Source organism: Ochlerotatus camptorhynchus, unplaced genomic scaffold (genome assembly GCF_037179485.1).
Source record: "Ochlerotatus camptorhynchus isolate MF236.1 unplaced genomic scaffold, CSIRO-AGI_Acam_v1.1 ptg000142l, whole genome shotgun sequence".
In the NCBI taxonomy this organism is placed as follows: Eukaryota; Metazoa; Arthropoda; class Insecta; order Diptera; family Culicidae; genus Ochlerotatus; species Ochlerotatus camptorhynchus.
Genome location: NW_027040632.1, coordinates 602,622 through 617,793, shown reverse-complemented (window position 1 = coordinate 617,793; position 15,172 = coordinate 602,622). Strand labels below are relative to the sequence as shown.

General features: G+C 42.3%; 1 protein-coding gene across 1 annotated transcript; it reads right to left on the bottom strand.

The window, feature by feature from the left end:
• Window positions 1-5,910: 5,910 nt before the first annotated feature.
• LOC135700775 (cuticle protein 21.3) lies at window positions 5,911-13,084 on the bottom strand. Its single transcript, XM_065221420.1, has 5 exons — window positions 13,012-13,084; window positions 12,714-12,943; window positions 12,216-12,253; window positions 6,348-6,606; window positions 5,911-6,276 (listed from the first exon to the last, which is right to left on the bottom strand). The coding sequence occupies exons 1-5, from the start codon at window positions 13,021-13,023 to the stop codon at window positions 6,204-6,206; spliced, it is 612 nt and encodes a 203-aa protein (XP_065077492.1). The 5' UTR covers window positions 13,024-13,084; the 3' UTR covers window positions 5,911-6,203.
• Between the last annotated feature and the right edge of the window lie 2,088 nt (window positions 13,085-15,172).

Below are 15,172 nucleotides of genomic sequence, written 5' to 3'. Positions count from 1 at the left end.
TTGCACAGTGTACGATGTTTTGTTTGTTCCTGGCCTATATACCAACTTGTTCTCCGTCAAACGAGTGGCGGAACGCTGAATGGAAGTCTTATTCGGAAAAGACAGTGCGCGAATCTCGAGAAACGGAAACATTGTGTGTACCGCGGATCGCAAAGGTCGGTTATACGAACTAAACGTCGAAGTGATGAAAGTGTCGTCTGTGATGGTGAGTGTATCAGAAAGCAAATTATCGCTGTGGCACCGTAGATTTGGCCACATTGGTAATGCTGGTTTGCTGAAACTGATCCGAAGTGGCATGGTCGATGGAATAAGACAATTCAGTCGCGCCATTTTTGCAGTTCACACTGGAATTGTGACGTTTCAGATGTTGGTTTCAATAACATGGCGGCATGCCAGCCAGCTGGTACATACGGACGTGTGTGGTCCGTTCAAGCCGGAGTCTTGGGACGGAAAGAAGATTTTTGTAACTTTTATTGACACGCACTTTACGGCAGTGTATACGTTGAAAGCGAAGAGTGATGTGGTGGAAGCATTCAAAAAGTATGCTGCGATGGCTACGTCACATTTCGAACGGAAAATCGCCAGACTGCGTTGTGATAATGGAGGCGAATATATGAACGAAGAATTCAAAACGTACTGCAGTGAAATGGGAATCGTTATGGAACCAAGTGTGCCGTATAATCCCCAACAAAACGGTGTCGCGGAACGTATGAACAGAACGATCCTCGAACACGCGCGGGCAATGTTGGATTAATCGGGTGTGAATAGGCTCCTGTGGACTGAAGCAGTACAAGCAGCAGGTCATGTGGTTAACCGGAGCCCTACAAACGCTTTAGCAGTTGCGGTCGCTGGAAAAGAACCACACTTGGGACCTGGTAAATCTTCCTGCTGGCAAGCGTGCAATTCCAAGTAAGTGGGTCTTTAAAATTAAACACAAGGCTGATGGAAGTGTCGCGAGGTACAAAGTGCGTCTTGTGGCAAAAGGGTGCTCCCAACGTCACGGCTTTGATCACCAGGAAACGTACGCACCGGTTGTTCGTATTAGTACAGTCCGTACGTTGCTAGCAGTAGCGGTTCAGCAAGACCTTCACATTCATCAGATGGATGTACGCACCGCCTTTTTGAACGGAAGCCTATCGGAAACCGTATATATGCGTCCACCTCCAGGATTTGGGAGGGGAAATAAAGTGTGTATGCTTAACAAATCCTTGTATGACCTCAAACAGGCGCCTCGCAGCTGGAATAAGCGCTTTCATGAGTATATGTTGAAACTGGGTTTCAGACGCTCTCAATACGATAGCTGCTTGTACGTACGCAAGACGAAGGACGTGGTCGATTACTTGATCCTATACGTGGACGACATTATCTTAGCATGCAATTCGTTGACGGAGCTAATGATAATCAAACGTAGCTTGACTAAGGAGTTCGAGATGGACGATATGAAGGAGTTGAAGTATTTTCTTGGTTTGAAAGTGGAAAGAAACATAGAGAAAGGAGTCTTAACTATCAACCAGTCCCAATACGTTCGGGCACTTTTGAAGCGATTTGGCATGCAGGACTAGAGTGATGCAAATCCACAATACTTAAACGATTCCAAATCGGATCCTGACTAACCTCTCAAAATTTGAACCCATTTGGTGAGAAACTGAGATGGCACAAACCATTTGAAGTTTGTATGGGAATTACTATGGTAAAACCAAGATTTTTGTTCATGTCTATCTAATAATTCACCATATCGATCTGCTTCAAAAGCTTTCAACTGTGCTTGTAGGAAATTTTCCCAGCTACAACTTTGCTGAAAATTACTTTTTGATTAAATGCAAGGATCAAAAGTTATCAATGGTTCAATGCGCTGATGTCTTATGATCATGCTCAACCAACTCACCAGGCAACATTGGTGTTTCTGGGGCGTTGAATAAGACACAAAAATCATGGCTACTATGTCACACTGCAAAATACAGTGTTGCCTACAGAGCAGCTGCTTGATCATGTCATAAGTTTATCAATCTCTTAAATAATTAATAACTTTTTCCTGTCTCGTTTTACATAGAAACGATCTTCAGCAAACTTGTAGCTGCGAACATTTTCTTTAAGAATGACTATCGAACTGTTTCGCAGCTCAACCAGGAAAAAGACTAGAAGGCAATGAACAAAAAGTTGAGATTTCCCATAGTAATTAACATGTAAACTTCAAATGGCTTGTGCGAAGTCTGTTTCTAACCAAATGAGTTGTTACTTTGGGAGGCTAATCAGGACTCGATTTGAAACCATTTAATCACTGTGGAGCGAAAAAGTCAAATTTTGCATCAGTCTAATGCAGGACTGTAGGCCAGTGGCTACTCCATTGGGAGTCAATCTGAAACTAAAGAGAAACGATTCGGAAACGGCAACGAAACATCCATACCGTGAACTTGTAGGATGCTTAACGTATCTCATGCTGTCGTCACGTCACGTGAACTTCCTCAGCCGTTTCCAGAGTGAAGCAACGGACATCCATTGGACGCACTTGAAACATGTTTTGCGTTATTTACACGGCACAACGGAATACTACCTTGTATATCAGCGAAGCAAAACTGCAGAACCTCTGGTGGGCTACGCCGACGCCGACTGGGGAAGCGACATCAACGACCGTAGATCAACCTCCGGCAGCTTGTTCCAAGTATTCGGAAATTCAGTACTGTGGACAACAAGAAAGCAACCGACCGATTCCCTATCATCTACTGAGGCAGAGTACGTGTCGTTAAGTCAGGCTGCATGCGATGCGATCTGGCTCAGGAATCTTCTAAGAGACCTTGGAATCGATTGTTGTTCTCCCACCACGCTCTACGAGGATAATCAATCGTGTATCCATATTGCCAACGAACCTTGTGACCAGAAGAGACTGAAGCACCTGGATATACGCTACCATTTCAAATTGATAAACGATTCTTAAAAACACCTAAATGATCCATAAAACTCCGGTGAAATCCTTAAAATGTCACTATGATCCATATTTTATGTAAAATTTAGCAACGTAATTGTAAAAATGTACCGCTTAATTTCTAAAGAATGAGCATTGAAATTGTACGAGTTACCCCTAAACATATTATCCATTGAACGTTCAACAATGAACCATAAAGGGGCTGTTCATAAACTTCGTAAACAGTTGGCAGTTGGCAGTTATCCACGACCCATACAAATTTTAACAAATCTAGGAATGATGCAAAAAATTGAATTGAATCCACCATATTATGCTCAGTAAGCAAAATTGGTCGCTGCTAAGCCACCAAGCTCCTTTCATCGCAACAAACCATTTCTATTAGTGATCGCTAAAGCCTAGCAACATGAAGCGTTTCAAATGGAAACCTCCTCCTCCTCCTCCTCCTCCTCCTCCTCCTCCTCCTCCTCCTCCTCCTCCTCCTCCTCCTCCTCCTCCTCCTCCTCCTCCTCCTCCTCCTCCTCCTCCTCCTCCTCCTCCTCCTCCTCCTCCTCCTCCTCCTCCTCCTCCTCCTCCTCCTCCTCCTCCTCCTCCTCCTCCTCCTCCTCCTCCTCCTCCTCCTCCTCCTCCTCCTCCTCCTCCTCCTCCTCCTCCTCCTCCTCCTCCTCCTCCTCCTCCTCCTCCTCCTCCTCCTCCTCCTCCTCCTCCTCCTCCTCCTCCTCCTCCTCCTCCTCCTCCTCCTCCTCCTCCTCCTCCTCCTCCTCCTCCTCCTCCTCCTCCTCCTCCTCCTCCTCCTCCTCCTCCTCCTCCTCCTCCTCCTCCTCCTCCTCCTCCTCCTCCTCCTCCTCCTCCTCCTCCTCCTCCTCCTCCTCCTCCTCCTCCTCCTCCTCCTCCTCCTCCTCCTCCTCCTCCTCCTCCTCCTCCTCCTCCTCCTCCTTCACGTTCACAGTTGGTAAGGGTTGAACGAAGGTTATTAAGCAGATATGATGCAGGGTAATCAAATCAATCAATTTAGGTGTCTCCAAATTTCGCTGAGTTATTGAGTTTTTTAAACATGTTTTTTTATTGTTAGCAGCTTTTCGGCTTTGCTAGAAGGTGCACCTTCAGTTCATATGTTGCTGTGATGCGAAAAATGAGAAAGCAAATGACAGTGATCTTTCTCACTGAGCTATGTGAGTTACTCGAGGTGCATCAAAAGCAATTCAGAAATTGCTCATGATTAGGAGCTGTCTTGCCCCTAGGGGGGTTAGAAGGAAAGGGTTGTAAGTGACTTTGATCGATTATCTTCATCGATTTTCTCTTTTGATAGCTACAGCTTTATGAACAGATTTTGCGCTATTCAAGGAATGTGTTTGCAGCTGAATTATTAACGAAAGAGAAAGTCGATGAAGAGAATCGATCAAAGTCACTTACACCCCTTTCTTTCTAACCCCCTCAATTACCAATGTTCTTCCGAGTGTTACACATAATAAAGTCCACTTTTGTTGCTCCTGTTATGCATTAGTGTCAAAAATCACGGCTTCAAAGAAGTATAAGGCTAAAGCGAAGGCTAAGAAAAACAAAAGACAAAAGAAAAAATTGTGATTTGTTCCGGCCAAAAAAATACCCGAGAGAGGTCTAAGATGAACTCTGAGGGTATTTTGAGCTAATTCAAGCTAATTCTTCAGAAAATATTGAAGTAATTTTGTTAAGATATTCAAGGATATCAGAAATAATCAAGATCCAAGATAAATTTTGAGATTTTCTGTTTAGAAGAATTTATGATTTCCAAGATTCTGCATCGTCCATAAGTCAGAACAAATATCTAAATGTTCGTCAAAATTTATTTATGTTTGGGCTAATGACCATTCGGCCTAATGGCCGTTCACCCTCAGCGCGATAGTGCCACATCCAGAAACGACCAGAACCTTTGATATAATGACTAATTACATTTCAACAACTGGCAAAAGGAATGATCGCCGATTCGCTCATGTAGGTCCGATGTGCGGAAACGGTTCTATCGGTTGTTTCAAAATTTTAAATTGCATCTATTGTTTCCTCTACCACTGTCATATATGGAATATTCTCATGACGCATTTATCATCATTTGTGTGACCTGCGAGAAGGCAACAAGAAAGTTCATTCTCATAATTTTTAAATCATCACGGCCGACCTGGTGCAGTGCAATCAGCCGAACCGAACAAACCCAAGCGAAGAATCTTTTCCGTTCTTTTCAATTCTGAGTTAGCACCCTCCTCCCAAGGGACATATCATTTTGTCGCCAGGGTTGGTTTGTTCCACCTTAACGACCACCGTCTCGTGGTATCTATAATGTTTCCGATTAACCGTCTTTCATTTTCCACCGGATTCCGCGAACATGGCGGAGGCGGAGACAGCGTGCTGATTAGGTCGGCCGAAAAATGGAAGTTTTAGTCGGTTCACTGAATGCTCAGCGTACAGGATTTATGAATCATGATACCGAAACTTAGCTATCGAATTACAGATGACAGCAGAGCCTACAGTAGAATGGTGGAGCAATCTACTTAGGAAAACATTGATTTCAGTTGTGTGGGGGTGCAGAATTATTGGATATTTCTCCGAAGAACCGAAACCGGACTCATCCCACACAGAAAGAGCGGTGGAAGGAATAAGAATGGCTGGTCATAAAATTGATAATAATTAATGTACTGCGGGAGAATGACAAACGGGTTGCAGCATCAAAGTAGGCTGTTTGCTCGATTGGGATTGGAGCTACTTTTTGACAGTTGCAGTTTCGGGCGTCCCGAGTAGGGATGCCAAGCAGTCTTTTCGAAGAACATCGATGAACAATTTTTCGCCGTTTTTGTTTTGGTTTTGTTCTTTATTCTACATGAGTTGCTCTCAGTCGAAAATGGACGATTTATTTTGTACAGATAGTAGGTAGTAAGTTGAAAGAGAGAGGGGTAAGGATGAGGTAAATAAATATTTACAACCATTCTCAGGCGCACCTTCAAAGAATTCACCACCCCTTCAGGGCTGCTATTTTCCTTTTCCGAGTGGAGTTTGTGCGCATTAAAGGAGCTTTCCTGTGAAAGTCTAGTGGCAGAAAAGAAAGATTGTTCCCTACGCGCTAAGAGGAGTTTTAAAAAAAATCTCAGTCCTTTGCGGTTATTCCGTGCTTAACCTAGAAATAAAAAAATCCTAGCTTTATATACTATGTACAAAAGATATTGCTCTCGTGTGCGGTTTCCTTGACTGTGTGCATTGCCAGGTGGAGGCGTTGGTCCGGTCGGTTGATTCGCTGTCGGTTGTCGGTGGTTGAAATCGATTACCAAGCGTATTGGGCGCCAAGGCCGGCGAACTGGACGACGGCTCCGGGGTGGGCAGTGGCGATCGGAGCCCTAATCGGACGGAAAGAAGGGTAAATTTTTAATCAAAGGCAGCTTTCTTCGTGATTCGTGGTGGTTCTTACTTGTAGGCGGCGATGGCTGGGGCGGCCAGGGAGTGAGCGTAACCGTGTCCGTAGGCAGCTGGGTAGGCGGCGTGTCCGTAGGCGGCTGGGTAGGCGGCGTGTCCGTAGGCGGCTGGGTAGGCGGCATGACCGTAGGCGGCATGTCCGTAGGCGGCATGTCCATAGGCGGCTGGGTAAGCGGCATGTCCGTAGGCGGGATAGGCGGCCTTAACGACCGAAGCGGCTGGGTAGTGACCGGCGTAGTGGACAGCGGGAGCGGCTGCAGTTAAAATGGTGAGAAATAGTAAGCTTAGAATTCACGCATCAGGCGGCACTAGTGTGCCATTTGGATTGCAGACCGAGTAGCTAGAAGGTTGCTGTCTGCGGCAACGTTCTTATCAGACGGCGCTAGTGTTCCATTTGATTTCAAATGGATTGCTTTAACTATATAGAACGAGTAGATAAAAGGTTTCTGTCTTTGGAAGTGTTGTTCACATTGACAAGACATATTGGATGGTGGACATTTCAGGTCACAATTCACTCACCACGCTATAGCGTGTCATTTGGCTTCAAATTGATTGTCGTAACTTGACAGTTTGACTAGATAGAAGGTTGCTATCTTTGGCAAAGTTGTTCAGATGGACAAGAACTATCCAGCTTTCCACGCTCGGTAATGGCGGCCTGCACGGGGCTTGAATTGCATCCGCTCACTGTAGTTTTTGAATCTAAACTTCTCAGAATTGCGTTGAACTTTTTTAAAATTCCAGCAATTTTCCGTTCGGCTTTGAAGTTCGGAACTCAGAGAAACACACGGAACTTCCCTTTAAATCTCAATCTCCCTAAAACTACCTGAATTTCTCGCAGTTGCATGAAGTTTTCTTTAATTCGTGAAGTTCGCTAAATTCTCATGACGTTCTTGAACTGCTCTGAAGTTCTCTGATCTTCCTTGAAGTACTAAGAACGTCCCTACAAAATCAATGAAACTGCCTAATAATCTCAGCAGCTTACTCTTTAAGATCTTTGTGTTTTCCTAAAGTTCTGCACTTTCATGATTAAATTAGTGATGCCGAAAGGAATTGCTTGTTTTAACGGTTTTCTCAGCCATTATCTACCGGACGTTTCGGCTGTGGCTTTCGGTCTTTTTCAAGGGAAAATAACGACGATAATGACTTGAAAAGGCAGGGTGTCTACTAACTGTAAAAAACCTGGAAAATCAGGGAATCTCAGGGAATTTAATTTTCGACCTGTAAACTTAGAAAACCGCAGGGAATTTTCATTAAATTCCGGAAAATATTTAAAAATCCTTATTCATAACTGCATTACATCTACAATGATATTACCAATCATGTAGAGTGATACAATGATTTTTTAAAAGAAGGCTTACACTGGAACAATTTAAATCCAGTGAAATGTTCTTTGGACTAGACAAATTTTTTCGAGATCCTAGACATGAACCATTTCTTCAAGGTTCAGAAACGTATTGCAATTTTAAGGTTTCGTAACTTTTTTTCCTTTGCATCTGTGCAACATTTATCTAAAGTTCTTTAGACATCCTTTAGGATCTCCGAACTTAACTGATTTTGAAATTTTCTCTAAATTAAATGAACTACCCTCAGATCCTCCCTGATTCTTCTGAAGTGATTGGAACTGCCCGGAAATAAATGAAACTATCCTAAACAATCATTAAACTTCCTTGAAAAGCTGTGGACTTTCCTGAAATTTCTGAAACTTCATTTTTAAATTTCTTGAAGTTACTGGCACTGCCCTAAACGTCTCTGAGCTTCCCGGAAGATCTTCTCTAGACCTAACTTCGGTGAGATTTTTGGATTTTTTTCAAATTTTCCTCAACTTCTCAGAAACTTCTTTGAAGTCTTCTTAACTTCCCTGAAGTACTCTAACTACTCAGAACTACTTTAAAGTTCCTGAAATTTCCCTGAAGCTGGTGGAATGGCGTTGAAGTGATCAAAACTTCCCTGAAGTTCCCGATATTGTATAGAAGTTCTTGGAACTCCTTTTATTAACCCGCCGTCTGTTCATGAAACTTCCCCGGAAATATCATTATTTTCTTCCATTCTTCGGAACGATTTTCTAGTTCCTAAAATTTTTGAGAACCACCCTGAAGTTCTTGGAACATCCCTGAAGCTTTCATTACTCTTCTAATGATGTTCCTGGAATAGCCTTGATATTAATAAAACTGCATTAAAGATATCTGAAATTCCCGAAGTTCTCTGCTGTTCCGTGAATTTCCCTAACATTCTGTGAAGTTTCTTTAATGTTTGGGACATCTTGAAGGCTCTCGCTATTTTGCTGAATTTAAAGGAACTGCCTTTAATTTCTCTAACTTTACCTAAATCTCTCGGAACTTCGTTGAAGTTCTTGCAATTTTCCTCATATCCAGAATTGCACAGAAGTTCTCAGAACTACCCCAAAGTGCACGTAATGTCCCTTAAGGTTACTAAACTCAAATGAAGTTTTGGCAACTCCTGTAAAACTCCTGCAATTTTCCTGAATTTAATGCAACTACCCTTCCCTAAAACTCCTGAAATAAAGGACTTTCGAACTTCCCCGTAGTTCTGAATGTTCTCAGAACTACTGGATTTGCCCTGCAATTGAGAAAACTGCCTTAAAGATATCTGAAATTCCCGAAGTTTTCTGCTGTTCCGTGAATTTCCCTAAGTTTCTGCGAAGATTCCGAATTCTTATTCTTAAGTTCTCTAAACTTCCCTGATGATCTCTCGGATATATTTAATTTTTGGAACAACTTGAAGGTTCTCGCTATTTTGCTGAATTTAATGGAACTACTTTTACTGTATTGGAAGGTCCCTAAAGCTCTCGGAACTTCGCTGAAGTTCCCGCAAATTCGCCTGATGATTCCATGGAACTGCACAGAAGTTCTCAGAACCAATCCAAATTTCACTTAACGTCCTTTAAGATCTTAAGATCACTAAACTCAAATGAAGTTTTGGAAACTTCTGTAAAACTCCTGCAATTTTCCTGAATTTGCGTATAATCTATGGAACTGCCCTGAAGCTGTCGCACCCTATCATAAAGGACTTTAGAACTTCCCCGTAGTTCTGAATGTTCTCAGAACTATCATAAATTTTTCGAACTTCTTGTAAATTCTTCCAATTTCCTTCTCACAATTTCCTGAAGGCTCCCGCATTTTTTCTATGGTTAGTGAAACTAGTGTTTCCTAGCTGGGAAATCCCGGGAAAAACCCGATTCCCGGGAATTTGTTCCAGTTTCCCGGGAACCAATTTTAGAAGTATTTTTGGGTGGAAAATATAAGAACTTTCCCAGAAGAGTCAAAAGAAACATCTTGGAGAAAGTTTGCAAAAACTTCCAGAGAAGGAAATCTCGGATGACCAGTGAACCGGAAAATCGGGAAAAACAGGAATTTGAAGTCACCGGGGAAAAATCCCGGGAATTTCGATGACAAATCGAAAAAAAATATGCCTACTTCGTCCAGTCTTCGAAAACAAAAATTAGATTTTGGACCGGAAAAAAAAAATAAGATTTTTGGACCGGAAATTGGATTGGACTAGAATTATTAGGGAACATGCATAAATGACGTAGCATTTTAGGCGGGAGGGGTGGAGTTCAGAAGTTAGGTATAGCCAAACACGCTACGAGGGGAGGGGGGGTCTAAATTGGTCAAAAATATGCTACGTCATTTATGGATGGTCCCTTAACAGATTTTTGGATTTTGTTTTCCAATGAATGTCTTCCAGGGTTAACACCAAGGTATTTCAGAGGAGAACTCTAAGCTGGTCGCCATAGTACACAGTTGTGTGGGTCACGTCGCTTATTGCATCTACTCTGGGGGGCGTCCTAAGAGAGTTTTGGCAAAAACTTCAAGTCAAAGTTGTGTGAGTTCAGAGTAGAATTTTTTAGTAGCTCTGTGGAAAATTCCACGACGATTGTGAAATGGGTTCCAGGGTCCTTGACAAATACCAAGAGAATCGAATTTGAGGTTATTATTATTATTTAACTTTATTAGGGAGGCTTTCAGCCTTGCGCTGGTTCGCCTCCAACTGAATTTGAGGGTACAATTCCAAAGGAATTCTGAGTTTTAAGGAAATTCCGAGGATAATTCTGAGGGTATTCCGGAAAAAAAAATCTGGGGTATTTTAACGAGAGTCAGTTTTCAGAAGAATTTAGAGGACAACTCCAAGATAATTCCGAGCAAAGTTTTAGGACATTTCTTCAGTGAATTGCACTGCGAATTTTAAATTATGGATGAATTCTTAGAAAAACCTTTAAAATTCGAGAAAAGCTTAGGATAAATTTCATATTTTTTTTATTGTTCTGGAGAGAAAATGTGGACTGTTATAAAGTAATTTTCAAGAGACTCCCAGGTAGAATCAAAAAATTTATTTTAGATTCATTCTGAGATCATTTTAATAAAATCATATAAAGAGTTTTGAGTGAATATTAAAGGTAGTTAAAACAAACTAATTTTGAAGACTTTGAACGCAGAACCAAGTTCAAGATCCCTTCCGCTTTCGGTTTTATGTTTAATTTAAATGTTTATCGCACAACCTGGTAAATTTTCAAAATTCCTGGAGAAAACCGGGAAATTGCTAATCGGGATTCACTGGTCCCCTTGGAAGAATTCTCTAGGTGACGTCAGAGGAATTTTCCAAGGGAAGCTAGAAGAAAATTCTGGAGGAGTCCAGAAAAAACTGCCGAGGAAATCAGAGGACATTTTCATGCGAAGGCAAAAAGACTTATCAAGGAAGTCGGGAGTAACTTCCGGAGATGTCGGGAAAAATTCTGGGGACGATTAAATTCAAATTTTCATTTGACATTTTAAGAGGCTTTCTGGAGAAGTTTGGCTGAATCTCCCAACGGAAGTCAAAAGAAGCTCCGGCGGAAGCCAGAAGGAGCTTCCAAAGAAATCCGATGACTATTTCTAGTTGGAAAAGATTTCTGGGAGAATTCGGTAATCTCTTCTGGGTACAAACAAACTCCCGAGGGTCCTTAAACTATTTTCTATATTATAAATCGCTGTACAGAAGTTAAGAGATAAACATTCTGATGAATAATTGCCATGAATTCGACCTATGTCTAGACTTTTAACGAAAATATTTCCCGTTTCCCGGAAAGTCCCGGGAAGAGCCATCGGCATTTTCTCGTTTCCCGGGAAGCCAAAACTGGCTGGGAATTGGAAACACTAACGGTGGTAAGCTCTAACCGGTATTGTCCTTGGATTAAATCCCGATCAAGAATGTCCGACTGCTTTGATGTCGACATCAGAGTTAATCAACACGACTCTAAGAAAACCGTTTCCAGGCCATCCAAACAGGGACGGTATTATAAGTTAATCCGAGTTGGAGCTTACCGCCATAAGTGGAACTAACATAAGGTTGTTAAAATTTTCCTAAAGTTCTCGTACCTTCATTAAAGGTTTCTCTGACGTTCATGGAACTGCCAAAATCTCTGAAGTTTTCTGGACTTTGTTCTTGGCACATGTCTTGATAATAGTTTGCTATTTTTCTAAAATTAATCGAACGGCCTTGAAGTTCTCAGAACTTTTCCGATAACACAGTTGCGGGGGCCATCCAAGCAAAAAAGCTGAGCACGGTTCTGTCTATTACCTCCATCACTTTAGTGTAACTGGCTAAAATGATCCTTCTATGCGGTGACTCTTTCACTGTTGATTTTGATATTCAAGAATAAAATCCCATTAAAACAAATCTAGAAATTCGACTAACCAACCATTACGTCGCTATATGGTAGTCACTAAAGTAATATTTCATGGCATGCTGCTTTGCACGGCAGCAAGTCAACTCACATTTCACTCTCGCGACTCTAATCGATGTAAAACGTGAACACTTTCAGCTGTTTCAGGTTCCACCACCCCCGCCCACCCTCTTTCCTACTCACCAATGGCTGGAGCGGCATAACGGATGGCTGGAGCAGCAATGTGAGCTGGAAACGACGAGAATAAAAAATCAAAAGTTAGTTACATCGAAACGTGCAGAATCATGCAAATAGGTGAATAAAAACGGCACTATTTCCGTTGCCAGGAGATATACACAAGCCACGCCACGCGTTCATAAAAGAGATGACTGCTTGGATTTTTTTTCCCCGGCTAACCAACCGAAGTAGCAGAGCTGTCAAACGGAAGCACATCCTTTCACGCTTAATATCACCCGCCGTTGGTTGCTGGGCACGAAGAAGAAGGATATAGATGGCGCAAACGTGATAAGTGTTATTCTCCGAACGGGGATTTAGCACGGTGGCGATGAAATTGTGATGCATTTTGACGTCTTAAGCTGCAGCACCACGTGGCTTGCCCGTCATTGTTAAAGGGATAAACTCTACTCAGTACTACTTGGTAACTCACCGGCTGGGTAGGCGGCAGCGGCGTAGTGCGGGGCGTATGCAATGCCATCGTTGGTCAGGCGGGAGTTGTGCACCCGGACGGACGAGTGAGCCGAATCGACGGCCTTGGAGTACTGGGAGAGGACATTCTGGCCGTACAGTCCCTTGACGGTGTGCTCGTGGCTGGCTCCGACCGAGTGGTAGTCCGCGCTGGGGGCAGCGATCGAGTAGGTGGCAGCACCGGCGGCACTGACGCACGCAACCATGGCGGCGGCCAGGATGATAAACTGCGAGGGGGAAAAAAACGACACTTTAATATCACACACTTCACACCAAAACACTAAACTCCAAATACCTTGAAGGCCATTGTAAGCGTTTTTTTTCTTCTCGTTGCTAAGACTCACGGGTTATCACGAATGCACTTTCGGCAAAGAACTGTTACTAAATCTGGGCGCGCAATTCGCTTTTATACGCAAGTGCAGTTGTAGGTTCTAAGCCTGTCTATAGTGGCAATGGTCGGTTGGTTGGTCGGGCGGTCGGTCTAACGCACGTTGGAAAAGATCGAAGAACCTACTGCAAACATGTTGTCTCGGTTTTGGTTTGTTTTTTTTTTTCGACGCTGCATCTCGTTTACTCCGAAAGGGTGTGATTCGCTGGCGGAGCCTACTCCTGCGTGGTGCATTACGTTTGCTAAGCTTGCTTTGATGCATTTCGCTTGCAATAAAGCTACACCCAAAGCCATAGCACGAGACAACGCAAAAGGTGTAGTTTATGGGTAGTCTGCTGCGGATGGAGATTTGCAGTTGCCTAGAATCGTTCTTTTCGCTTGTCACGGTGAGAACCAACCGTGCTGTGAGCTGTGAACAATTAAACTTTGATGAATGTGTATTAATGTGTGTTTTGTAGGGATTCGGGATGCGGAGTTTTTCCACGAAGCACATACGATCTTGTTTATTCGGAATTGTTTGGAATTTTGATAAGAATGTCCCTAAATTAATCATTAATCATTATAATAGACTGAAAGTGGCATGATATACACTTTTCTGACATATTCAACACATCATCTGAATGGAATGGTATCAATAAGATATTTAATGCTCTCCAAACTATACTGAAAATAAAATCTTGAAGTTCTTATGAACTAGATATCAACATGAATGTTCTTGGAACTGGAGAGTCGCGAAATACATTCGAAAAGTGCCAAATATTATCAAATTCACATTCAAACCTCTACATTTTGAAAACGGTGTTATTTAGAAAAATTTTATGCAAGAGGTTTTAATTGTAAATTTGATATAGGGGAAATGGATGTAATGTTGGCTTAATTTCCCCTAATTTGGGCCTATACATAAATTCAGCAATCGACTAAATTTTCAATAGCGACCAAAAATATCTATAAGTACCGTCCAAATGACGCGTTCATCTAGATAAAATTGATAAACAGCAGATTTTTAGTGATGGGCCCAATCTTCGATCCATAGGCCAACAATTAGAGCCATTTCCCCTAAATGTCTTTTTGGCTACGCTTGAAAATGTCTTCTGATTTCCTCGCAAGTTGTTCCTAGACATCCCCGGAAATTTTTTCTGGCTTCCCTTAGAAAATTCCTCTGACTTCACCAGATCTTTAGACTTCCTCTGGACGTTTCTGTAAACTTTCTCCTTAGATGTTTCTTATGACTCTTGCGGGAAAATTCTTATATTTTTCACCCAAAAATGCCTCTAAAATTGTTTCTCGGCAAATTGAAACAAATTCCAGGGAATCGGGAAACGTGATTTTTCGTAACCTTCCCCGGGATGTCCCGGGTAGGAAACACTACTTAGAAAGTCCTCCTGGTACTTCAAGATCATCCAAATAATCAGCAATTTTATATAGCACCTCAAACGCCCTGCTGTTGCACTTCAAACTCCCAAAGTCATACAAAAAAATCATCAAATTTCAAAAGACACCTTGAATGCCACATGGTTGCAGTTCTACCCCCCAAAATTATCAACGGAGGTCAATAGTCAGTTAGAACGATCTCCTGCTACTTCAAAATCTAAAAACACTATACACGATTTAAACAGGCCCGATGTTTGCTGAATCATCTTGCCCCTTAAATGCTGCACAGTAGGCCTGGCCGTTTTGACATACTTTGCGCATCTCTGATGTGCAACATATACCAAATAGACGATAGGGTTAACTACCCCATTTCCGGCCTATTAAGCACAACCCGCACTCAGTCTTTCTTAATCTAGCGCAGTTTAGCTCCAAACGGAATGTTATTATTACTGATGCCTTCCAAATGCATTTACCTTTCCGTACGAACCATAAGATTTGATAAAGAGAAACAAGTTGTTGATATATTTTTAAAAGTCTAACACTGCTTCTTGACGCCAAATTCAGCCTACGGATTCTTAACTCGGCCTAACGCATTGAAACGTCTATGGATTCACTTCGGCCTATCGGGTGAAGATAAAAATTGATTCGGTCGCAGCGCTTCATTTGTTTTTAAGAACATTGGAAACAATCACGCGTT